This window comes from Eublepharis macularius, chromosome 1 (genome assembly GCF_028583425.1).
Source record: "Eublepharis macularius isolate TG4126 chromosome 1, MPM_Emac_v1.0, whole genome shotgun sequence".
NCBI classification, from domain to species: domain Eukaryota; kingdom Metazoa; phylum Chordata; class Lepidosauria; order Squamata; family Eublepharidae; genus Eublepharis; species Eublepharis macularius.
This window is the reverse complement of record NC_072790.1, coordinates 233,382,733-233,408,801: the sequence shown is the minus strand read 5'-3', so window position 1 is coordinate 233,408,801 and position 26,069 is coordinate 233,382,733. Positions and strand designations below refer to the sequence as shown.

Sequence of the window (26,069 nt, the reverse complement as noted above, 5' to 3'; positions counted from 1 at the left end):
AGTCTCTCAGCTAGACATGGAGACATGTCAGATACAGAGTTCAGACCCACAAAATAGAACAGACTTGGAGAGGAACAAAGGAGTAATATACTAATGTGGCTTTTTGTAGATTAAAAATAGTATAATTTATATGTTTCCACAACCAGGTGTGAGAAGTGTCTGAAAACAAGAGCATTAACTAAATACAGAAGTGAAGATATAGTTGAAAGATGAAGTGTGTTGGTTGAGGTCCAACAGATAGGCATATGCCTGGAAAACATATAACCACCTTTTATATTCTTTGTTATGATAAAAAGTAACAAGAACAAACTAACAACACTTTTCTATTTTTTACGAAGATATTAGAGTACAGATAAATTTGCATGGCGTTTGAAGTTATAAAGTAGTTAGTTAACCTAGAACGTAAGCCCTATCAGCTACTGTTGGAAGATAATTTTGAAGATGTAAATGAATTCATTTGGACTATCTTTTTGATGATGCTTCTTGACTGTAATCTGCTTACTTTTGGTCAGCCATTTTAATAGGCTCAGATAATAGCTGTCCTTTAACAATCTATATAAAAATCAATGAATGGTTATTACCATATTCTTGTAAGTTAGTCCATGTCAAAATTGCAAATAATTATGTTTTAATTTAAAAAAAGCTAGAGGCAAGGTTCTTTAGTAATGTACTTGTGTACTGTACTCAAAACGAACCGCTAATGTTGATGTGTCCCCTTTTGCCAAGAGATTAATGATCTCCTGTAGGAAAGCTAATTAGAAGTCTAAGGCTTCTGAGGAACACTCCTATATCTGAATCAGGCTTGACCAGAGTCAGGCACAACAGTGTGTTCATTTGTACTAACAGCTGACAGAAAAGAAAGTTTCAGGTTAGAATCAACAGCTCCACAAGGCCTGAAATAGCCACGAGGGAAAGTGGGTAGGTTCCCGTTTCTGGTGTAGAACATCAGAAGACGCACAGAGTTTTAATAATAATTTTACTAAACACATTTGTTTGAAAGAACTACAGGCGGAAGAGAAACACAGAAGCGACAGCTCACTGAGCATGCCAACCCATGCTTCCTGTCTCCTTTAACTGGTGAGCAAAAGCAGTGAGGTGACACCTTTTTAGGGGCTGTGCTTTGGAGGACCAGCTATTATGGGGTCTGGGCCGTATGGCTCCTAAACTCCATGGAAGCAGCACAAGGCTGGCATAAGGGGACTAGGGAACCTGGCTCTTCCCAACACACAGAAGATTCTAGCCTCAAAGGGTAGGGGAATTCTAAAATCTTCAGACTGTGAACTGTTGACCCCTTCTTACCCTAGGCACATACATACAAAATAATACTCCTGAGACAACTGCTGCAAAAAAAAGGGTAAGAATACACTAAAAACATACCAGGTGCCCAAATTAAAAGAGAGAGAAGAAACACAGGTGGGGACTCTTCCCTTCAGTGTTGAGTTCAGTCTTTTAAAAAGTCGCTCTACACAGCAACTCTTCCTGTCGTCTGGTCACAATAGGTAGAAGATGCTGCCACTTCCAGAATATCAATCACAGCCTGTGTCTCCACCCTAATAGGGAATGGCCTCAGCCTTCACAGTCACAAAAGGGAGTCATAATTTACAGTGAAACTTTCATTTATTTACAAAAACGGCTCTCTAAAGGATAAAATGCGATTTCCTTTTGGTCATGGTGCTGGGAGCCAATGCTCAGTTGAGGAATGCCACTTCTGGGATCTTCCCCTCCGCCTGGTGAAGAGAACAAAATAATTATCAAGGCCTTTGTCTTCATACTTGGGTCCAGGTATGTGCTTGATAACCTTTAATAAAATTTAATTAAAAAAAAATACTTGGGTCCAGGGAAGGAGAAGGCCAGCATGAACAGCTCTAAAAGAGAATCCAGGATTCTCCCACAACCATCCCTGAGCTTGGGCAGAATTGCAGGCTCCTAAGCCATACCCCAGTTCCCTCTGCTAGAGCGGAAGTTCATGGAATTATAATAGCACCCGTGAAGGACAAATGATTACGGGTCCCACCTTCAGTCCCATCACAAGGTCTGCTCTATCTCAGCCTTCTACAGGTTGACCAACTGTGATGTATAGAAAAGCAGAGCACTAACTGGTAACTGTGCCAGCAGGTCCCTCAACATCAAAGGACTCTTTAAGTTCTGTGTCAAGACTCATGCAGTGCTGAGGGGAAGACTTAGCAACCCAGGGCCACCCATCAACTTCCCATGGGGGTGGAAAATTCCTCAGTGACCCCAAATATGGCAACCTGTCCATGCAAATGGACAGTCAAGTGAGGTGTAGTGGTTTGCGCATCAGCCTGGGACCAGAGAGACCCAGGTTCAAGTTCCTGTTCAGACCTGATGCCCACTAGATGGGTTTGGGCCAGTCTCTCATTTAATCAAACCAACCACAGAGTTCTTGGGAAGATAAAATGGAGAACATACATGACCCTAAGCGCCTGGGAGGAAGCACAGGATTAAAAAAGAATAAAGGACAGATGCACAGAAAGCCATTCTTGGAGTTTTCCCGCAAAACATTATGCTTTAAGTCCATCCAACCTACAACTGTATTGTTTTGTTGCCATCTGTTAAGAAAGGCCAGTGGTCCCTGAAGTTTTATTTTTAAACTGCTTGGTTTGGGGCTTCGATAGCAGATAGAGCTTAAGGCTGGAAGTAGCAGTGAGACCATCTAGTGTGCACACTCTGCACTGTGTCCTCTGGCTCTGTATCCTGCCACATCAAAGGCAAATGTTGCATATGCAGCCTGGCATAACAGTGGTCCATAATCAGCTGTAGAGTGGCTGGAGGCCACATCTACTCACCTTGAGCTGGGTGAAAACATGGGCGGCATGAGCGTAGTCCCAATCGTTGTCCAAGAGGCACCTTGACAGAGAGAGGGAGAGATTGCGCATCAGTGAGACGGGTTCTGGCAGGGAGGGCACCCAAGCCCCATTTTACGGCATGCCACTCCCCACCACCCCCTGCAGTACTTACTTCTGAGACCACTCCAGGTTCATGCCAGACTGCAGGGAGAAATTTTGCAGCATTTCCTGCTGCTCCGCCGAGAGAGTGGGCACAGGGCTGGAAGAGGGTGTGGGTGCTGGCATGACAAAAGCCTTGCGGATTTCTTCATTGGTGGCCTTGCGGACAAACAGCTGGTCGTTAACAATGCATAGCCTGTGTGCACAAGAGAAAGACTCGGGATTACTACTGAGAGGGGGGCAAGTCGATGCACTGCTGGGACAGACATCAAAACTGGGTGGCTAGAATCCCCCCTCCCCGATACACATTCTGTTGGAGCCTGTATGTGGCATCTGCTGAAAGACTAGCAAACCATGGTAAGACCTGCCAGATCTCTCACTGTTTCCTGAAGCTTTTCCCTCAAGCACTGTAGGCTGCTTTACTGGGAAGAGAAGCTATTCAAAGAAACTCCCTTTCCCAGAGAGAAAAGGCCATGAAAATGGCTAAATGACAGTGTGGCTAAAGAAAAACTATAAAACATTAAAAATGCATTACGCCCATGTTTCAGAAGGAGGGATCAAACTTGGGGGGGTGGGCGGGGGGAGAGGAACACTCATACAGTGTTCCTTCTCAGTCTGCCTGTCTGTCATTCTGCACCCAAAGGTAATTGGAATGGTACAGGAAAATAAGGGGACAGTCCCAAACCCTAGCTTCAGGTCTGAGAAAGGAAGTTTTCTGTATATCAGTGGAGATTTGACTTCAGGCTTGTTGTACGATCCACTTATTCTTAACCAAAATCTCTGTGATCAACAGGTTATAAGTTTATAAAACAAAATGCACGCTCGGGATCTCATTTTTAGTTATCTGTTATTGTCCGTGAGCAATCTGGAGTCTGCCCTCTTGCTTAAGAACACAGAATCAAGCTGAATTCACCTAACCCAACATTATTTGCCAGAGTCCCAGCAACCAGCCTAGCAGGGTTTGTTGTTAAGCTGAATGAGTCCAATTACTGCATTTTGAAGGAACTTCAGGGCAGACTGAAAAGGACTGCATGGAATAGAGGACTCTCCCATGTGACTGTCAGGACATGAGCAAGTCAGACTCGCCCAGCTCTTGACAGTCACGGGGAACAATCCTCCTCTCTCTTCACTAACATTCCACCCCCCTCCCAATGCGCCACATGTTGATCTGCCTATGACCTAAAGCTTATTTGTTTACCCATTGTTGCCGGCTGGCACAGCGATGAACACACGAGTGAATGCCCGCAATGAATCCCGACACCTTCCATCCACTATAAGAGGAGGAAAAGAAAAAAAGGACAAAGATGAAGGAAGGGATCTGGCAGCGTGTGTGCATGTGCTGTCAATTTTGCACTGCAGGATGTGGGTGCAAAGGAGACACTGATGGCACACTCACCTTCCTTGAAGACCCCATTGAGCGTGAAACACAGTAGCGTGTTCTGCAAAGAGAAGGGATGGTTTCAAAGATGACAACTTGTGAAAACAACCCACGTAGGGCTTATACAGTAGGTTTGTCAGAACATCACCTGGCACCCACAGAAGCTTCAGAGGCAGGGCAGTGTGTTTGCACTATGTCGTTTCTGCCCCCACATTTCTATTGCCAGCCTGGATGCAAGGGCAGGTGGGAGGGCTGAACTGCCAGGAGGCTGCCTGCCCAGACCGTTATACATGTAAGCAAGTACTAGTAAGTAATAATTATTTTTTTTGTAACATGATCTTTTTTGGTAGTTGCTTTGAGCGCTTTTTAAAAAGCCGAAATTGTGCTATAACATACATTTATTCGATGTTAAAACATGTACACACAATTCTAGTACTCAGGTTTTCTGGTTACAGAATTTTACGTGCACCTGTTTGACCCAGTGCAGAAATGGAAGCTTATCTGGCTCCTCATCACCTACCAGTGGTACTAAGCAGCATGCCAAATTACTCCCCCACCCCACCCCAAGTATTTTCTCCCCCTGTATCTAACTGTTGACCTTGCCCGGTCCTTGGTGGACAGTCCCCATTCTGCCAACTCCTTTCTCACCGTTTGTGCACAGACATCTACCACAAAGGAGTTGATGTCATGTTGAGTCTTGGGCAGCTCACTGAGGAAGGCCACAACGTTCAGCCGTGTGTGCTTCAGAAGCCTAAAACGCATGGCTGGGGGAGGGGGGGGAGAGCAAGAAAGGAAGGCGTTATGGAATTGGCAATTTCTAGATTTGTTCTAAGATCACTCGACCATTCTACATCAAGGCTTGGAGACTGCTCTACTAAGATGCCTTAGTTGCTGTTCATGTAAAGTGGCTTTAAGCCATTCCTCAGTTAAGTTTTTCAAATTTTGATACTTTAAATACTACACACAGTGCTCCTGTTTGGCCTTAGCAAAGGGAAAAATTCATAACATGAGGCACATTAGAAACCTGAAAGTTTATAGGGAACATTTTGATGGAAACTTAAGAGGCACAGCAACAGTCCCATTGAACTTTATGAATGAAATATGACAAGTAAGACCATTCCCTATAGGAAACAAGAGGCATGCTGCTACACTATCAGTCTTTAGCATGAATTATAACACGGAAGCTGTTGTGGTAGATATGATAAACCCTCTAAATCTCATGCCTTCTAAGGATGTATATAATCCTGGTAAATAAATTACTGCTGGATAAGGAATAAAGAATAGAAAGAAAGCACGTGTTGATCTGGGTTTGTTTATATTCTATTTATATCCATATATCAGAATTTAACATTTTTAAGATCAAATGTTTTATATTTGTGGTCTTGAGGTCTAAAACCGCAAACCAGAAGGTACTCCTGTAGTTTGCCTGTCAGAAAAGGGTTTCAGGACACTGAACTTAAACCACATCAAGTACACAAGCTTCATTGTTCAAAGTTTTATATTATCTGAAGACAGTGTTTGATAATGAGAAATTATTCCAGCACAAGCCATGGTTGGGAAGGAACCAAAAGCTTTCCTTTAGTCATACACCAATTAAAGATATATTTGGAAGAAAAGAAACATGAAAAAGAATCATTCCCCCAAATTAATCTTCCCACTAATTAAAGAGTTGCAGACTGGCACTTAGTTAATATGTAAAGATGCTGGTCAGCAAAAAAAACCCCTCCAAACCATTGTTTAAGAAATAGCCTTACTTGTTATTGTACTGTTAAGGTACAGTAAGTAAGAGGCTCACAGTAGAAAATACAAAAAACATTATGATGTGTGTGTTTTAAAACTTTCCATAACTCAGGGAAGATAAAGAGTATATCATGAAGCCAGTAAATAAGGCAAATTGATCTTAGAGCACCATGTAGTCCAAACATGAATACTGGTCAGAGTGATCAATAGTCTGAGTTCACGCGCTTACTTGGCTGATTCCGCACACATTGGATAATGCACTTTCAATGCACTTTATCAATCGTTTGAAGTGGATTTTTTGTTCCACACATGAAAAAATCCATTCCAAATGATCTATAAAGAGGATTATCCAACGTCTGCGGAATCAGCCCTTGATGGCCTCAGTGAATCTACAGCTACTTTTTCCTGTCTGAATACCTTTGTTCTCCTTTGTGAACTATTAACATTGCAAAGCTTAGTCCAGGCAACACTCTCCAATTACAATATACTGTGTATTGCAATTTTTGGAAAAATGCTCAACAAAACCCTGTTGCTCCCCAGCCAATCTGGTCTGCCTTCTAGACCAATACCTCCAGGAGTCAAAGTAGTCCCCCCTCACACCACTGGCAGTGTGTGTCCACTACTCCCTATTGAGAAGGATTCCTATGCATCAACCTCAGAAGATCCAAGTGACCATAGACATGGATCTGTTGGGAGGGAGAGCTCACTGTGTGAATGAGGAAGCCTCCAGAAGTAGTGAACAACAGCATTAACTGGCTGAAAGCAAGGACAACTCAGCACTCCTTTGGTTCCAAGTCCAGCCACCATGTTGAAACAGACCTATCCATGGAGAAATCATCTTTGCAAAGACTGATGCAAATCAAATGAGGAAATCTGCATGGACAGTGAATCGGCGGGTGTCACTGACAAAGGAGCATTGTGGGGAGGGTATGGACTAAAGAGGGGACTCTCCAGCCTTGCTCCCTCTGCTTCAAAACAGTTCCATGCAACAGAGGTCCAGTTCTGCTATTCTTCAAGTCTCTCTGGAAAGGGTTCCCCTCCTGCTTCACTTCCCCACCTGAAGCCAGCCACAGTATAGAGCTCTTCAGCTGCTAATGCCTCTGCTAGGGAATTTAAGTACAAAAGCTGCTTGTGTTCCAGTCACCACAGCAGCAGCTTCCCCCTCTTTAGTGCACAGCAGAGAAGCCACCTGAATAGAGAAGCCATGTGCAATGCAGATATTGCCCTTCACACTGCACTGAAGGAGAAGGAGGTGTTCAGTTGAAACCAGGCCCTTCCAAGAGTCTGAGTCTGTGCCCAACCAATACCACACCCCCTTTTCACAGCCATTTATGACTGCTTACTGGGATCTTTAAGTTTCTTCACATTCCTGCTGTTCTTGAAGTATTCACCCAAACTGCTCCTGTTTGAGAGAGAAAATCCTATTAAGGGAGCTCAGAGCTTTAAAGCAACGTGAACAAGAGCAGAATGTTGTTTGCAGACATTTCCAAGAACCTCAGCATCTACCCTCTCCCCATTTTTTTTCTTAGCCTGTTTGAAAATGTGCAGAAAAGGTACAGTGTGCCCTTCCAATGATCCAAATGCTGGATTTGATTTTAGGTTTCCCAGGTTAAATCTTTGCCTGGCTCTGCAGCTAAAAGAAGGTAGGCATAACATATCACAGGGCTAGGACAAAAGATATGGAGGCAACCCTTCCCCCAAACCAACAATGATACACAGTATAACTGTAATGGATCAGCTTGGGAGATGACCTCCATTGTGGATAATGTGTTTTTTCTTCATGTTCTTCAATCTCTGCCCCACTGCATTATGTTGTTTTACTACGAATCTTTGCTGTTAGGCTCAAATGTTCCAGTATTTGGTAAACTGCGTGCTGATTGACTGAATAGCTTTGTTTTACTAAGAATCTTTGTTACTACATTCAATTTTTAAAAATTTTGTAGATAGTTTACTGAATAGTCCTATCATATTTGTAACCTGCCCTGAGTCCCAGTAAGAAAGGCAAACTATAAATGAAAATAAATTTATATACATTAACCCCATTTCACTTTTCCCAAAAATTTTAGGTAGGTTTACAGACCATCAATTCATGTGTACACAGTGCCATGCACTGCTGATGGATCTCTCCACAGCTAGAGGAAGCAGAAGGAATTGCACTCCTAGTTTCTTATACACACATGGAAGGACTTTGTGCATTTTGTTGCAGAAGCTGGATTATCCTTATTTTTTCTTAAAATTACAGAGTATACAGAGCCCACAGTGTGATGCCAAAACAGTTTACTACACAAACAGTGCAATCCTAAGGAGATTTACTCTAGTCTAAACTCAATGGGCTTAGACTGGAGTAACTCTTCTTAGGATTGCACTGTAAGTTAAGCCTGCTTCTCCCTCCCAATGCTAAAAAACAAAACTAGGAGTGTCATCTTACCGTGAAGGATTGTGCATTAGGACGGGAATGCTCAGCGAGCAGCAAGCTCCATCGTGGTAGGCATCCAATAACCCTTGCCGATCCCCAGAGTCATAGATAGTGTAGTATCTGTGAGGGAACGCAAGTGTTACTGAGACAAATAGGACATAAAACATACCTGTGTTTTAGATCTATTTCTCAATAAGGTAGTAAAGCCTACGACTGATCTGTATGACCTCAGATTGCAAGTGATGGCTCACACAACAGAATGCTTCCACATGGGGAAAAATGAACCCTGTGTATGAAGATCTAGCACACCAGGAAGAAGTTTGACCTGGTATCCTCCTTCCTCCAAAATATTATATACTAAGAGCCCTCCCCCCATGGATGTGTTCAACCACACAAGCTCCTCACCTATAAACTGAAGTGGTGCAGCTCAAAAAAGTTTAATAGTAACAGTGCGCTTATATACTGCTCTTCTAGACAGATTAGTGCTCCAGTCAGAGCAGTGAACGAAGTGTTATTGTTATTCCAACAATGCAGCTGAGGAGCTGGGGCTGAGAACAGTGGCTGACCCAAGGCCACCTGGAGAGTTCATGGAAGTAGTGGGATTTGAACCAGGAGAGTGCTGATTCACGACTCGACAACTTCACCACTACAACACTACAACTACAACAATAAATCTCAAATTCCAATGGAATGGTACAGAAAAGGAAAAGGAAAGATCGATCTCTGGATCTAATCATTCAAACTCTGCACCCTGGTAGGATAGTTTCATACAAATCACGTGTTGAAGAATGAGTACAAGACACACTCAAACCAGAAAGATGCTTGCAGAGCAAATACCTCCAGATAATTCAGAAAAGGTAGCCAAGTGAGGTACATCTAGGAAAAGGCAGAATACCCAAAGGCTTCTAGGCAGAGGAGAGACTTCCTTCCTGGACCTCAAATCAACTATTAGCCAGACACATGTGCTAGGTCTTCCTGATACAAATTGTATTGAGATATAGCTCTTTTTTTGTCTATCTTTAGTAAAAACTCAAGGTCCAAAGTCATTCCCCTTGACAACCTTCCTCTACAGTGGCAAAGGTTCACTCACAGCTCAGCAGCATAGTATGGGTTTGCAAGCTGAAGGTCCTTCAACGGACAGGAGGCCTGGCCTGAGACTATGGGCAGCTGCTGTCAGTCAGAGCAGATCCCACTGGACCAATGGAGCAAGAGGAATCCTCATGTGTCACATTTGCATACACAGAGGGAAGGGATGTGGTTTAGGGTAGTGGAGTGCAAGCTGTACATGCAGAATGCCCCAGGTCCAATCATTAGCATCTCCAGTTTAAATGGATCTCAGGGAGCAGGAGTTGGGAGAGACCTCTCTCTGCCAGGGAACCTAGAGAACCACAGGCAGTCAGAGGAAATGATGCTGAATCAGAAAGACCGATAGTACAAGTCATCTTTAAATTTTTAACTATGAGCCTGTGTGTGTGTGTGAGGGGGAGGGGGGCTTGCAATACTTTACAGCACCACATTACTCTACAAATACTATGAATGCATAGACTGAATACATACTGCTGCAGAAATCGTAGAATCAGCACCTTCAAGTCATCTGAAGGAAAATAGCTGCCCTGGAGGAGACAAAGAAACTACCTGTCGAATATGCTCTCATTCACAGCCTGTTAAACATTAATAAAGTAGTGTGGCAGCAGGGCTCTTGGCATGTGGCCACTCCTGCACCAAGCCACACAATGGAAAGCAAGGGTTCAAAAGGCTCCATAAACCAGCATCAAGTAGCCCTTCCCTCCTCCACCTTCTAGATGCTTCTGTACCTTGCATGGGGGCAGAGTAGTAGGTGTTTCTACATCAAAGGAGATGGGAGGGGGCAGTTCATGACCATCCTGTAGAGGGAAGAAACAGAGGACCAAGGTGACCATGTTGTCAAACATAACAAGATGAGCCAAGACCCCAGAAGCGGTCACGTAACTCACCAGCCTCAGCAGCTTTGGAAACCGTTCCCGGACAGCACTGTTGAAAGACGAACAAGAGTGAGTGAAGCAATTTTATGGGCCAGTGTGGCTGCCCCCCCCACCCCCCTCCCATCACCTGCTCTTGATGGCCCCCCTCTTCTGCCATCACCCTCTTTGTAACCCAGTCTGCCCCATTCCATCTACATTCCACATGGCCTCCACCCTCTTTGCCTGCTTGTAACTCCTGCAAACGCAGGGAAATTTTTGCCCTTTAAAATCAAGGATGGGAAAGCTCTCAATAAGAATCTCAAACTATTCTCAAAGAGTGTGGGGGCAAAAAATTATTACTTGGGCCCAAACAGACAGAAGCCCTTTACCCTCTACGTAACGGAGGCCATGCCATCTCTCAACTGCTGCAACCCCACCCCCAATATGAGTTCTGTGACAATACGAAATGATTTTATTCCACTTTTTTCGGTAAGTGTAGAGAAACACCCTATGAAGCTATGAAATGGTGGCATTACTCACCAGAATCTCTAATGAAAAACCCAACAAAAGGTGGTCAATTTGAATTGTTCTCGGGAAGCCTAAGAAACTTACATGCACAAGCATTTCAAACAACGCCCACAAAATTACATGCATGCAAAATCCAAGAGTGATTTGTATAGCTGCACATATAACTACATTAGAAGTGACCACTTTGGGCATCAGCTATGAAAGCAAGACAAGAAAAAGGAGTCACTTAGAAAGTCTGATCTTTAACATTAATTGTAAAAAGTTATCTGATGTTAAAGAGCCATATACCTCCTTTAGTTTCTATTTCCCCATATATTACAATTAGACTCGAATTGTTGCTTCAGGGGAAACAATAGGGGGTCAATGTTCCTTTAACAGAACATGCAGCTTTGGACTTTGTGGAAGTCTTTTAGTGTCATGATTACAATTTCATCTCCATAAGGAGTTCAAGGGCAGTGGTGACTGTTTGCTTCCAAGCATTTAGCATGTAACAGGTCTCTGCTTTGAATCAGGAAAGCAGAAAATGTAAATTTTAAATAAAGCCCTGCATTAAATTGTGTTTTTCCCCATGGTAGTTTTACACATGCACATGGGTATGAGTTGCAGAAGGCCACACCGCTGAAGGGCTCTGTTTGCTCTAACTACACTTACCTGAGCTCGTACTCACCCACAGCTCATTTACAGGAGAGGTGCTTCACAGAGACAAGAGGGCATGGGTGGGGAGAATAGGAAGTGGGGGGAGTGGACAAGGATTCCCACTGGTCGTGGAGATGCCTGAGCCAACATCCTGGTACCCAACTTAAAACAGCTTGGGGAGGGTTCCTGCATCAGCTCAAATCTAATTAATGATGACTGCAGAAGACAGTGGTGATTAAGAGGCAAGGGACACAAAAGACTGAAGGAAACAAAGAGGAAAGGCCTGGAAGCTCCGCCCTACTGATGCACAGCCTCATCCATTCTTGGTGTCACCCCTACCTCTCCCACCCCCTTGGAGAATACGGGTGCCTGGCCACACCAGCAAGACTCCAAGAGAAATGGCATTCTTCCACTTGTCACGAGCATGAAAAGGTTCTTCCTTGCAAAGAGCGCATCACATCAATCAGTGGCTGCTCCATCCCAGAGTCAGCACTGTCACTGCCCCCGTCATTGAGAAGCACAGAAATAGCATCAAGGCTGTCCAGGAACAAGCATGTAAGCGAGGTAGCTGTACCTTGTCCGCCAACCTCCCCAGCGGTGGGGGAAGGGCTTGTTTGGCCACTATGTGACTGTGCCTGTCTTAGGTTGTTCCTCCCACAAGGAATCTTACCCGTCTTTGGCTAACCAGCCATCTGCATGGGCCAAACACACCAGGGCTGCCCCATCATTTGGCAGCTTGCATTCAACTCCAATGAAAACACTTTGTGTGCCCTGGCACAACAGGGTACTTCTTGGCACTGCACGGGGGAGCTCTCATTATCAATGCAAAAAGCAAGGCTCATAGCAAGGTGATGTGGTGTGGCAGGCTTAAATGGGGTAGGGGTGGAAGCTGCAGGAGGTGGCTGATCAGAATGGAGAAGGCTGCGCGTCCTGAGGTCCTAGAGCCCAGAACCATAGAATCATAGAGTTGGAAGGGACTTCCAGAAGGAGATAAAAACAAAGTGAAGAGCAGGGAGTGGGTAGTGGAAGAGGCAAAAGATTCTTTGAAGATGAACTTGGGCAGAAGCAGTAAGACTGTGCAAGGAAGGGAAGAAAGATGGGAGGGAATATGGGAGATAACAGCTAAAGTTTGCTTTTTAATATAGGGGAGTGGGTGGTTAGGGGGTTGGGCAGTGCTCCAATCTAGCTGAAATAAAATAGTTGTCACAGGAATCACAATCAGGTCTCAGGAATGCAGAGAATTGGCCTTTGGCCAGACTTGGCCATGGCTGATGTAGATGGTGCTACACAGAGATTAAGTAAACCAACAAGGCAATACTAGCTGGGTAAAATCTCTTGATGAGGAGCCAGCACATCTTTGTTAGGCCCTATTTACCCAGTGGGCAAACACGGAGCCAAACAAATGCCAGTGGGACTGTTGGGGATGGGATGGAGGGGCGGCCCTGCTACAGTCAGCCAGGGCAGCCCCGGGACTGGCCCTCACCTGATGTAGGTGGACTGGTCCCGGAAGCTGTCGCACATTGGGTTGGTGTCCAGCCACAGTTCCTCAAGCTTTAATGCTTTCAACTTGTCCAGGTCACGTTCCGTCTTCAGCTGAAGGCAGCCAGAGGAGAAAAAACAGCACCGAGTCAGAAGAAAATTTTTTAAAACAGATGACTGGGCTGAGGAAAACGTGAGCATCTGGGTCTAACCTTGTTGCAGGACAGATTGAGGATTTTCAGATTGGGAGCCTTCTGGGGAAGTTCAGCCATATCATCCAGCCGAAAGAGCTTGTTGTCGCTCAAATTCAGAGAGAGAAGCTGCAAGGAAGCAGATGCAAGAAGTGAGCTGGCGGAGCAAGAGAATCTATTTCTTTTAAGCAAGCCACAGACCATCAGCACAAAAGCAAGTGAATTTAAAATGTTGTCGACTAGAACACAGTATCACAAAAAAATTGAATGTAGCAGTATTTATGCAAATTAGGCATAAAAGTTAACCCAAAGGTGGCTGAACAAAAAGCAAAAAAAAGGGACCTATCACTACATCAAGAGACTGACTTGAGATCCTGAAGTCCCTGGTTCAAAATTTCACTCCTGCCACAAACTTTCTAGGAAGCTTTAGGCAAAGCACTCTTTCAGCCTCTTTCCTACCTTCAGCAGGAAGATGGCTGCCCTAGAGAGGTGTTGTAAAGATTACAGTGATATATGAATGCTACATATTGTCCTAATATGCAACCTTGTTTTTAACATTTCCTTTATATTCCATTTCCCGCCATACATTGTGTAACCATAATCATAACTTCTTAATTTGACTTCACAAGGCATTACTGATAATACTTTTGCTCTGAAGGTGGAAAGAGCAGTAAGATCAAGACTGCTTCTTTGCTACGACTGAGTGTGTGGATGCACGAGAGAGAGAGAACATGAGAACAATGAGGACAGGAAGCTTCACAAAGACCACTACCATTCAGCTCAGACAATTCAGGAGATTTTGTTTTGGAAGCCGAGTCAAGTTTTGATAACCTAAAATCTGTATGTCTATACCAAACACCAATTTAGATATTTTTGCACAGGGTTCGGTGCCTCAGTTGACTCTTCTTTGCTGCCAATTTAATAAAAGGGCTCCTGTCCACATGAGAGCTCCGAACTGTTTTTGAGCCAGGAAAGCCAGCAGTTGGTTCTGAAGTACACAACATGTGCTGTAAGATTGGGCATATACTGGAAGGGCAGGATCCAAAGAAAACTGAAGTGGAGGGGGCAAGAACGGCTGACCTCAGGAATGTTCTCCTCAATGATGCGCAGCACAGTTAGCATGCAGGCTCGACGATTCAAAACCACATCAATGTTTTGTGCCACCAGATCTGAGGAATTTAAAAAGAAAAAATCTCATTTGCTTCCAGCAGGACTCCTTGGAAACCCCATGCCCTATTACTCATCATTCCTTAACCTGCAGCTGCAAGCATAATTTTGCAAGCTCTGCTGTACAAGCAACCCAGTTTTTGAGAACTATTAACACTGCAAGCTTACTGGTACTGATTTTGCTTTGCTTAAGTGAAGGCTGAAGCCAAACCACTCCCATTTTCAGAAGAAAAGCAGCCCTGGCTGTGAAGACAATAGACAGCTGGATCTATCTACCTGGATCTGTGCGAATGCTCTTTAGGTCCAAGGCCTGTTGCGAACCATCATATCTCTTACTCATACATTGCTGGGGGGAAAAACAAAGTCCAATAAGGATCACGCCTGTGCAAACAGGGAATGTGAAAGAAGTTTACTTTCCTTCCCCCTTCCCCAGTCTGAGTGGCTGAAGACCTCACCCAAGCGATTTTAAAAATATTGCACAATTCGTAAGAACTAAACAGATGGAAGAGTGCTAGAGCTTTCAAAATAACCTTATAGCCCTCACCTGAGACCTATTATGTCTAGGAGCCTCTCACCATTCTCCCAATCACAACTGGCCTTGCAGGCCTCAGACTTCCCCACCCCTTATTTCAACAGCCAGCCCACTTCCTGTAGCGGTCAAATGAACTCATGAAGCTGCTTTCTACCTACTGGTCCATTTAACCCAATACTGACTCTTTCATGTGACAGCAGCTCCCCAAGATCTGAGATAGAGAAAGGTCACCCCCCCAACACCTGGTATTACAGTACAGACTTCACTTGCACTAAAGGGCTGACACTGGCAACTAATTTGCATTGGACCACCTACTCTATTTGAATCTGCCCAATTGCTGTGATCATCAGAATGCCACCATTATCTGAAATAAGGTAGCTGGCCACACAAGAAGATTTTTATGTCTAAGCTGCCTTGAGAGGTGGAGAGAGCAGCATAAAAATTAAATACCTGAGACCCTTTAACTGGAGATACCAGAGCATGAACCCTGTCAACATTCTGAATTCAAAGCGTTCAGGTACTGTTTGCAGCCTTCCTTCCATTTAGTCTCTCAAAGAGTATATAATGTTCATCCTGTCACATCTCACATCTGATACAGAGTCCAAGGCATTCCTTGCCTGCCTCTTCCTATTGCTACAGGGATTGTACAGCCCTTCAATTTGCTCTTGGACACCACTGGTCTCAATTCTTCCTTGACATGATGCCAGAGGGCAGCAATAGAGTTCCAGACTCTCTTTTCCCATTTCTTAATTCAGACCAAAACAGGAACTGAAGGGCACATAATGCACACAGCAGTCTTGTTGAAGCTATACAACTCTGCGTCTGTTCAGTGCAACCTTGAGTCCCACCCCAAGCAAAAAAAAAGGTAAGCTGGTTACGTGTCACAAAAAAAATACTGGAGAAGTATGAGAGTTCAACAGACACGTCAGGATTTCAGATGCCCCAATAGAGGAAAATAAGCCGAGTCCAAGAAGTGGTTTGTATTTCTACATTCTCCCCACATTCACAGTCCAGAGAGAAGGGCTGTCCTCTGAAAGACTGGAGATATATTCCATCCCTACAGACCATTAGAGAGACATTCTCAAACAGAAAAGCAGCACACACAATCACCTCCTGGAGTATCTTGCAGGCTGGCAATTGGGCACAAAAGAGATGCCCCCAGCTGCTGTGGCATGTTCCACTCACCTTCAAATGTTCAATCTCTTCTTGTTTCAGTTCATGCTGGGTAGTTGGCGGTGGACTGCATGGATTTATGACTATCACCACCTGAAAAAGAGGCCAGTTGAAACCTAGAGGGGAAGGAGGGGAGTTTGCTGCAGGCCAAGACAGCAAAAGGTGCTTAGCTTAGCCTGTGGCAGGTACCTTGCCCTGGAGGTAAATGAGGGATCAATCTAGGTACAAATGGTCACATGCCCCCACTGTTGTGGAACAAGCCCTCCCTCATACTTCTCCTTCCTGTTACCCCTCAATCAGGGCTGGAGTGACCAACCTTGTAGCCCTCTGGGTCAGTGATTTTCCGGGACACCTGCCTGAGGGCATTGGCAACAAAGGGATCTTCAACATAAAACACAATTCGACTACTAGCATAGTGAACCTGTGAGAGGAAGAAACATGTCAACAGTCGTAACTCGTAGTTAGCAAATATAGAGTATGTATTTGTTTTGTTCATCCTCTTTGAACATGAAAGAACTGTCATACAGGATTATGAGCACACAGTGTCTGACACCTCTAAAATTGCACCACATGTGACCCCAATACCCCAACCTGGGTTGGAAAGGCTGTGGGAGTACCAGATCCTTTTTATATTGTTGGTAGCATTGCCCTGAGATGTTACAGTTCTGGGAGAAAATATTAATTCAGATAGAAAAATAGGATATAAGACTCCATTCAAAGTGTACAGTTTTATTGGAAATGTTTAATCATATAAATAAGATAAAATATGTTTACTGTCACTGCTATTATTCATAAATGTTGCTAAAAATAAACAGTGTTTTAAAAAAGAAGTAAAGGATGCTGAGTGTTCCAATTTTCACATTTCCTCAATGCCAACAGTTGCTGCTGATTCCACCCACCCCTGCACCTACCACTCCCATATCTTCAGGAGAACAACATATGCCTCACTAAGGTCCTTGGGAAATGCGTAGAATAAAAGTGCAAAAGATAAATAAAATGGATAGGTATTTCCTAGACTTTTGATAAGCGGCATACTGGTCCACATTTACAGAAATATTTATACTCACTCTTCCTACTGTACACAATGACGCAAGGTGGCTTACAAAATTGCACTAATCATGCACTGTCCATAACATCAAAAATATTCAAACACAGATAATGAACCCAAAACACTGCACCAGCAGCAGGAAAAAAAGACATTAGGCTGTACTGAGTGCCTCTATACAAATTTTTTTTACAATACCTCTGAAATCAGGCCAGCATAGCAACCCTCCTAAAAAAGGCTGTTCCAGAAGGCTGGAGCTACAGCCAAAAAGACTGCCTTCAAGCCACAACCAATTAAAATCAGAGAAACTCAACTGATAAATGTAGCTCTCAGAATAATGGACATTATGGCTGGAACCATAGTTTCCAGGTAATGGTGATGCTTCTGGGTGATTCTCTTGGATCTTTCACCTGTAGCAAACACTGCTTTAAAGAACCTTGGGGCTTCTTTACCCCCTACTCAGGATGATGTCACTAGCAATATATTGGCCTGGGGGGAATCAATGTTATATGAAACCTGATTCCAAGAGGCACAGATTGGAGGACTGCATATAACATGGTTCCTAGTACACTTCAGCTCTTCTCAGTACAGTAATTATTGTGTCAGATTGTCATGCTAAAGCAGCAAGGAAGATAGCTAGCCTCTGCCTCTCTTACCTCCATAGGATTGAAGGGAACACTGCATAGATTCTGAATGGCATTAAGCAACCATGCCTTTTCATACTTCCTTCCGTGGGGAATCTGAGTAGAAAACACACAAATGGATGAGGGCTAAATCTGTGACAGAGCAAAACGTCTAAAATACATAGTCCGAGGTTTATTACTGTATCAAAGGGTAAGAAAGGAACGCTTCTCTCTATGGCTCAGCTTAGGAGGCGGCAAGGAGGCAAGTTACTCTAACTCCCCCCATCCCTGGCTTTTAAAACTGTAAAGTTAGATGGAATTGGCCAAGCAGAGAACTCAAGCAGGCAGAAGGGCTGAATGTCCCAATTACACAGGATGTGTGCTAAAAAGCTGGTTATAGTGGCTTTTCTACCATTTACAGGAGGCAGCAGTTCCTTGGTTTTCTGAGATTTTTGCACCTCTTAACACTCAGCCAAAGGGAACTGCAAGAGCTATCCTATGAGGAACAACTGGTATGCTACTTTATTAGCAGAAGGCATGGGACTGAAAACTTTTTCCTTAAAAGATTTTCCTTAAAAGATTTTCCCAAGCATTCAAACAGGCCGGTATGCTCCCACAGAGAGGGCCTCCTCAGGGTGCCGTCGGTCAGACAATGTCGGCTGGTGACCCCCAGGGGGAGAGCCTTCTCTGTCGGGGCACCTGCCCTCTGGAATGAATTGCCCCCGGAGATACGTATGGTCCCTGACCTACATACCTTTCGCCGTGCCCTTAAGACGTTATTATTCCAACAAGCGGGGCTGGCCTAAATGTGTTTTAACTGAACTGTCCTGTTTTGAGTTAAATTATTTAATATGTTTATTTTATATTCTTAGTGTTTTATATTTGTATGTTTTACTTTTGCTGTACACCGCCCTGAGTCCTTCGGGAGATGGGCGGTATAAAAATTCAATTAAAGTAAAGTAAAGTAAAGTTAAATACAAAATTCTTTTGTTTTATGCATATTTGAGTTTCAAATAATTCTTGTAAGTAATCTGAGAATTAGCATGTTAAACATATAAGTTTCTCAGTTACCTCTGCATAGTAGAGTACAATAAATACCAGAGGCTTGCAAAAATCTGACATAGCAGTTGATGTATGAACTGCAGCTAAGGTAATTTCTACAAATCTTAGCTACAATTTTTCTCTCTCTCTCCCTGTTTTCTTATCCAATATCTCACCTTCTTGCCTCATTCTACTGGAACATTCCACTCTTTTTTAAAGGACTCTTTCCTGCTTTCCTAGCCCCTCCCTAAGTCTACTCCACTTTGTCTAGGGCTCTGCCCTGTTCTAGTGTCTGAGCAGTCAATGGCAGGCAGTGGCTCTTAGCAACAGCATAATAACCTCAGCCTAGAAGTAGAGCATTTTTGCTAGTGGCAGGGGCTCTGACTGCCCAACTCTTGCTTCCACACCCCTCCTTCCCAAAAGACTCACTGTGACTTTGAACCAGGACTTCTTGGGGGGATTGCCGATGGTGACACCTTGGTCTGTGGCACCCAGATTCCTTCGCACAGTGAGGTTTATACTGCTTAGGCCGCCCCGCTCTCGATCTTGTCTGTTTGGCCGCTGCCCATAAGGAGTGCTGAGAAGTAGAAAACTAGCTTTTAGCAAAGCAGGTCTGATATGACGTATCAAATAATGCTGAATTAAAATGTAGTAGACTCTCTAGCCTGGAGCTAATTTCCTTAAATCACAGAATGGTAATTCCAGATGGGTAGCTGTACTAAACGAGGTCACTTGGCACTGAACCCTTTTCTTCCCAAGTCACGTCCAATCGTTTGCTTTCTGAATTACTATTATGATTTACACTCCATGGATCCTTCATCCACCCAACGCAATTCTGGGGAGTGATTCACATGACCCAATTTCTTCACCATCAGGAACAAGGTACACACACCCATAGTTAAAAAGCTGTATCTGGTTAGGCAGGAAAGGCTCACTTCATTCCTAAAGCCCCAGGTTCTGAGCATTTAACTCACTGTGTGGGATGGCCTGTAAACCAAAGCATTAAGTAGCACAGGTCACAAACAGATGGTCACTTTTCACTTATTCACAAAAAACAATGCTTTGGCCTTATTTGCTTTTATCTTTTAACAGGCAAAGGCCTACGAAATGATCCAATCACCCTTTCAACAAAGCCAAAATGAACTTTTGGTGGGGGGGCTGTTTGATTTTTCTGAAAAATACATAAACCGTATTGTGCCAAAAATCATTTTTACTTTTTGTGTGGAGCAGACATGCTTCAGTTTTTTGAGAAACACAAAGAGATTGCTTTGTTTTCCAGAATAATTTGTCCGGTTTTCTACCAGGTAACCAGCACAACACATTCTGGGTTGCACATTAGGTTGTCAATGGTGAAAAGTGGGATCTTGAACTGACTAAAAAACTTCTACTGTTTTGCGAACACAATGATTCTGTCAAACAAATAACTGTTGTCCTTGTAAGACAGTTGGGAGAACTGAGGTGGAACAAATGTGATTTGTCCAGAGTGGAGCTGTAGATGCCCAAAAGAACAATTTACTCACTAGCGGGATCGTAGTGCATCATGAGGGTCACTCATGAGAACATCTCCATCCTCTTCCTCTACCCGGCTACGAGGACCAGAAATTGAATTGTTCCAGTTTCTCTGGTGGTGGTTCATCTCACTGTACATCTTCCCTCGGAAAGGGCCCCGACCTTTCCTCCGCCGTCCAGGGAAGCCCCTGTTGCCTCCTCCACCCACACGATCATCATGTTCTGTGTAAGAGTAACAAATTAAAAATTATACAAAGGATGCCAGAAAAAAATAGAACCATGACTGCGTTTAGCAAAATACCACAAATGACAAAAAATGGCAATATCCTTCGTTTTTTAAACTGACTTTACTATCTACAGCAAGCTCACACACTCCTCATAAAGAGAATCCTGAGTTCCTCCCATACCAATCAACCTGCTCACACCAAGATTTTCCACCACACTTCCCCCCCATCCAGTGCCCCCACATTCCCTTCCATTTCTCCAACAGCCAGGGCCTCTCTTCCAAGTTTTTTCACTGTCCTTTCAAACCTCCCCACATCATCATCTTCAAAACAAGAACATCCCAACAATATTATCCACACATATATTACCTAATGAATGCCCTTTTTCATCTTCCTCTCCAGTTAAATCCTTACTAGACCCGCACTCCCCAGAAAGACCCCCTTCTGCACTAGTTACTTCCCCCACATAAACCTCTTCCCTCTCAAGGTTTCCTACAGAGCTCATCGTTTCCCCTAGTTTGACCCATTCCCTTCCTACATCCACACCATAGCGACCTTCTGTCATCCCTTTTTATATCATCACTGTTCCCCACTCTCCAGAATGCACTTCTCATCAGCATCATCCCCACAGTAACTCCTTTCTCTTCTGCCTGAGAAACAAGGAGTGGAGGATTAAAGAAAAGGATGTTTCAGGACAGGATGGAGAAAGCTCCAGCTCTGCCAAATGTCAAGTCTCAGACCATTTGAGGTTACAAACTAGGATCATCTCCATCCCACCCTGAAACATCTCCCCCTCCCCCGGATACCAAATATCTCCCCCAATGAAGTGTTCTAGGGGACTCTGTGGAGAGAGCCACTGTAGTGTATGCTAAGCCACTAAGACGGAGGAAACCCAGATTCTAATCCACATGCAACCACTGAGCTCCTTGAGTGACTCTGAGCCAACTAAACCCTCTAATCCTGTGGCACATCATAGGGCTACAGTGAGAATGAAACATAGGAAAGGAAAACCACCTGGGGAAGGAATAAAGGAACTGCAATGTCAATGCACTGATCTGCAATACATTAAATACCCTTCTGAAAGGGAACAACACTCTTAAAAAAGTTGTCTGTCCGCCCCCCCCTCAACAGATCAATATATATATATTTATATGTTATGAATTTGCTCTGAGCCTGCTTGTAGGGAGAGCAGACTATAAATAAAACAAAAAACAAATACTTGCAGTCTTTATCTCTCCCTCTAAGAGTTTCCTTTACTTTTAAATCTCTGTCCCCTTTTATTTTCCTTTCTGCACCAATGGGAGTTGCACTTCTCTTTTTGTCACTCTCACAACCACATGCTATTCATTCATTTATTTATTTAGCAGTATTTACTGTACATCTTTTTCACAAAACACTCAAAGTGGTTCACCATTAAAAAATTTTAAACCAATAAACAATAAAATATAACAATATTCAGAAAAATAGTAATCAGTTTCCATAAAAGGTCCTCCTAAACATTTCTGTCGAACACATGCAGCTTCCTTTTTACTGAGTCAGATGATGGATCTATCAAGGTTAAGAGCCAGAGTAGCAGCAATTAAAGTGTTGGATTAAGACTTGAGAGAACTAGGTTTCTTTTTTTTAAAAAGTTTTTATTGGTGAGTACATAATTAATACACACATTCCCCATCTTACCTATGTTATATCAACCCCCACCCTTTCCCTCCCCCCTCCTTGTAGACTTCCAACAGCTTTCCAACCCTTAACTTATCTTATTACTTAACTTACTTTCAACTAAATTCTTCTAAATCATATATATATATCTTACTCTAAGCATTTTCAAATTCTTTTATATATACTTTATCAATTCCACTAATATATCCATTCTCTACATCACTATTTAAACTGTATATTTTTTAGTAAAATCTCCTTAATAATAATACTTGCTTAGATTAATCAATAACTAAATTTTCCAGTTACTGGTAAAGTTACTTCTTCATTCTGATTATAAAATCACATATTAATAGTTCTCAAACTGCCACAATCCTCCTTTCACATCCCATTTTTTTCTAAGTATTGTTTCAGTTTCCCCCAGTCTGCAATATATTCTCCTGGATCAAGATCTTTCAGTTTTCTTGTCATTTTGTCCATTTCTGCCACGTACAGCAATTTGTAAATCCACTCTTCTATAGTTGGTATTTCTTGCACTTTCCATTTCTGCGTATAAAAGTCTTGCTGCTGTGATCATATAGAATAACAATGTCCTGTGCTGCCTTGGAACATCTTCCATTCCCAAGCTCAGTAGCAACAATTCTGGGTTCTTATTTATTTGGGTTTGCAAAACCTCATTAATTACTTCAATTATATCTCCCCAGTATTGCTTAGCTACCTCACAAGTCCACCACATATGATATAATGATCCTTCATGCTTTTTACATTTCCAGCATTTATCTCACATGTTAGTGTTTCCTAGCACAATTTTCTTTGGTGTTAAATACTGAGAGAACTAGGTTTCAATCCCCACTCTGTCATGGATGCTTTGGTCAGTCACGTACTCGCAGCCTAACCTACCACACAGGGTTGTTTGTAGGGATAAAAAGGCAGAGACTTGAATTAGGTAAGCCACCATGGGTCCCCAAAGGGGAGAAAAGCAGGGTATGAATAAAATAAAATTTAAAAGATCAGTTTCGTGTACTCTGACTGGCAGCCGCTCTCCAAGGTCACAGTGGAGGCTTTTAACATGAGCTTCCAATGCAGGTTTGTTTGTTTTTTACTGTTTCAGATGGATAGCCATGTTGGTCTACAGTCAAAGAACAAGAGCTAGGTCTAAAGATTTTAAGGGGCTATTGGAACCGGATCTTGCTCTTTTTTTGACATTGGAACCGGATCTTGCTCTTTTTTTTGTTCATTTATGTTATCTATAGTATGCCTTTCTCACTGAGACTCAAGGCCAATCACCAAGCGTGAGCCAGTACTGTCAAGTTCAAGGACATTTCAGTAAGCAAGGCAACAGGGTCTACAGATGTAAATTTGTGGAAATATAAAACCAGCAGAATCCAATACAGAGTGGAATAAATGCTGAAACTAGAGTCTAAGTTATTCTAAGACCGGTACATTCAACAACAGAGAAACTACCCAGTAGGATCGTTCCCAAAGCAACAGATAGCAAGAGCAAGAGTCCAGTAGCAGCTATAAGACTAACTAAATTTGTGGAAGGGTATGAGCTTTCGTGAGCCGCAGCTCACTTCTTCAGACACCCCAAAAGTCCATACCCTACCATAAATTTTGTTAGTCTTATAGGTGCTACTGGACTCTTTTTCTAGTTCTACAGACAGACTAACGCGGCTCTGACAGAGAATAGTTTCTGCGCGCCAAGGAGTTGATCGATCAGTGAGCCACAGCCCCTTTACACATTAGGGGGGGCTCACACACAATAAAGCCCCCTCCCCCTATGGCACTTTCCCCTCTTCAGAGGCCCCCATAAGTCCCTCCCTTCCTCCTCGGGGTGTTCTTCCCACCAACTTCCCCACAGACAAGAGCCCCATTCTCCCCCCCCACAGAAACCTCCAGAAAGCCCCCCCCCACCCTCAGCCGCCCCCTCCACTTCACCGTCGGCCGCCGCTTCCTCCCGCCGCCCGTTCCCTCAGCCGCGCCACCTTCAGCGCTTCCCCACCCCTCCTCACCGCTGTATCCGCCTTTCCCTCCTTCCGCCATCGAGGGAGAGAGACGAGCATCGACCGCACGCGAAGAGAACCTCGCGGGGGCGGGAGAAGAACTGCAACCCCCCCGGCCCTCCTTCTTCCCCTCGCAACGCCTCTTTCCCAAGAGGCCCCGGGTCACCCACTGCGCATGAGCGAAACCGTCCGCGAGCACGAAACCGTCCGCGCGCGCGTCACGCGCCTTTGGCCCCTCCCCGCCACCGCTTTAACACGTGAGGAAGACCATAGAGTTAAAAAGTGCCTAGAGCAACATACTTCCTGTTAAAAAGTCGCACGGAAATAGAAAAAAAAATTAGCACATCTGAGACCGGTTGTTTACTATGAACTTCCGGAGAAAAGTGGAAGGCTCCATTTTTGGCCATCTTGAGGAAGGGGCTTTGCTGCTAGGCTCGGCATCTTATTTAATGAAATTTGTATTCCGGTCTCCCCGCAAGCGGGCTCAGAGCGGACCACAACTTTATAAAATATACAATAGGAAAACTTGGCAGCATAAGTATAAAACTCAGCCGTAACAATACCACATATAAAACGTAAAATATAAATCTTGTTCCTGTCATCATGGCCGTTGTTCCGTAGGGAAGAGAGGGCAGAAATAGCGTCGCCTTAACGTGTCCATGTTAAAAAGCCTACAGCGAAAATTCGGTAGGTATAGGTTACCGAGTGACCGGCTTAATCCTATTTCCCATGTCTTAAGAAGGGAGCTCTGACTCTCGAAAGCGTCCACCTTGAAAGTCTTGTTGGTCTCTAAGGCGCCACTGGACTCAAATTCTGCTGTTCTACTACAGACCAACATGGCTACCTCCCTAAAACCATCTGTTGGTCGGTGGAGAAAACTACAGAAGGCCAGAGCTGCACTCCAAACTCTCCCAAGGATTTAAAAAAATATTTTCCTAAAACGATAGGTTCCGCAGTTCAAGGCCTTCTGAAATAAATGCCTTCTATGAGGAAAGCCATCCCCTGAGCCAGTTTGATGTGGGGGTTAAGAGCGTGGGACTCTCATAATCTGGAGAACCGGGTTTGATTCCCCACTCCTCCGCTTGAAGTCAGCTGGGTGACCCTGGGTCAGTCAGTTTCTAGCTCTCTCTCAGCCCCCACCCACCTCACAGGGTGTTTTGTTGTGGGGATAATGGCATACTTTGTAAACTGCTCTGAGTGGGTGTTGTCATCCTGAAGGAAGGTAAATCTAATATTATAATGTCAAAGGGATGGGGACTAATTAGTTGCAGCTGCTCAATAGTCTGATAGGCACTGGAACTAGGGTTGTCAGCTCCAGATTGGGAAATTTCTAGAGATTTTGGGGGTGGAGCCTGGAGAGGAAGGGTTTGAGAGGAAGCCGCTATAATACCATAGAGTCCACCCTCCACAGCAGCTAATTTTTCCTGGGGAGCTGGTCTCTGTGGCCTGGAGATCAGTTGTAATGCGAGATCTCCAGCCACTGTCTGGAGGTTGGCAACATTAACTGGGACACAAAAAATACAGTTGTGCATATGCAAATGGATTAGCAATGTGTCCAGATACTGAAACTATGGAGCATTATTAAATTCTGCACGTGTTTACAGTGCCACAAGAGATCACGTAAGCCTGGGGCAAAGACTCCTACAAGTCTGAAGAAGGGAGCTCTCTTGAAAGCTCATACCCTGAAAATCTTGTTGGTCTCCAAGATGCCACTGGACTCATATCTTGCTGTTATACTGCAAACCAGCTACCCACCTAAAACTATCCTACATGGTTGTTTCCAAAATCTTTTTTTTAAAAAAAACCCTAAAAGCATAGTTTAGGA

The 26,069-nt window shown here is 43.8% G+C and overlaps 1 protein-coding gene across 1 annotated transcript; it reads right to left on the bottom strand.

Moving 5' to 3' along the window:
- Positions 1-959: 959 nt before the first annotated feature.
- Positions 960-24,399, bottom strand: NXF1 (nuclear RNA export factor 1). Its single transcript, XM_054993070.1, has 21 exons — positions 24,254-24,399; positions 20,376-20,586; positions 19,285-19,432; positions 17,848-17,931; positions 16,463-16,567; positions 16,159-16,239; positions 14,718-14,787; positions 14,355-14,443; positions 13,296-13,403; positions 13,088-13,197; positions 10,474-10,510; positions 10,315-10,383; positions 10,058-10,113; positions 8,513-8,620; positions 7,428-7,486; positions 4,993-5,108; positions 4,363-4,405; positions 4,165-4,237; positions 2,980-3,162; positions 2,808-2,868; positions 960-1,727 (listed from the first exon to the last, which is right to left on the bottom strand). Exons 1-21 carry the CDS (start codon positions 24,282-24,284, stop codon positions 1,689-1,691), a joined length of 1,881 nt encoding a protein of 626 aa, XP_054849045.1. The 5' UTR covers positions 24,285-24,399; the 3' UTR covers positions 960-1,688.
- Between the last annotated feature and the right edge of the window lie 1,670 nt (positions 24,400-26,069).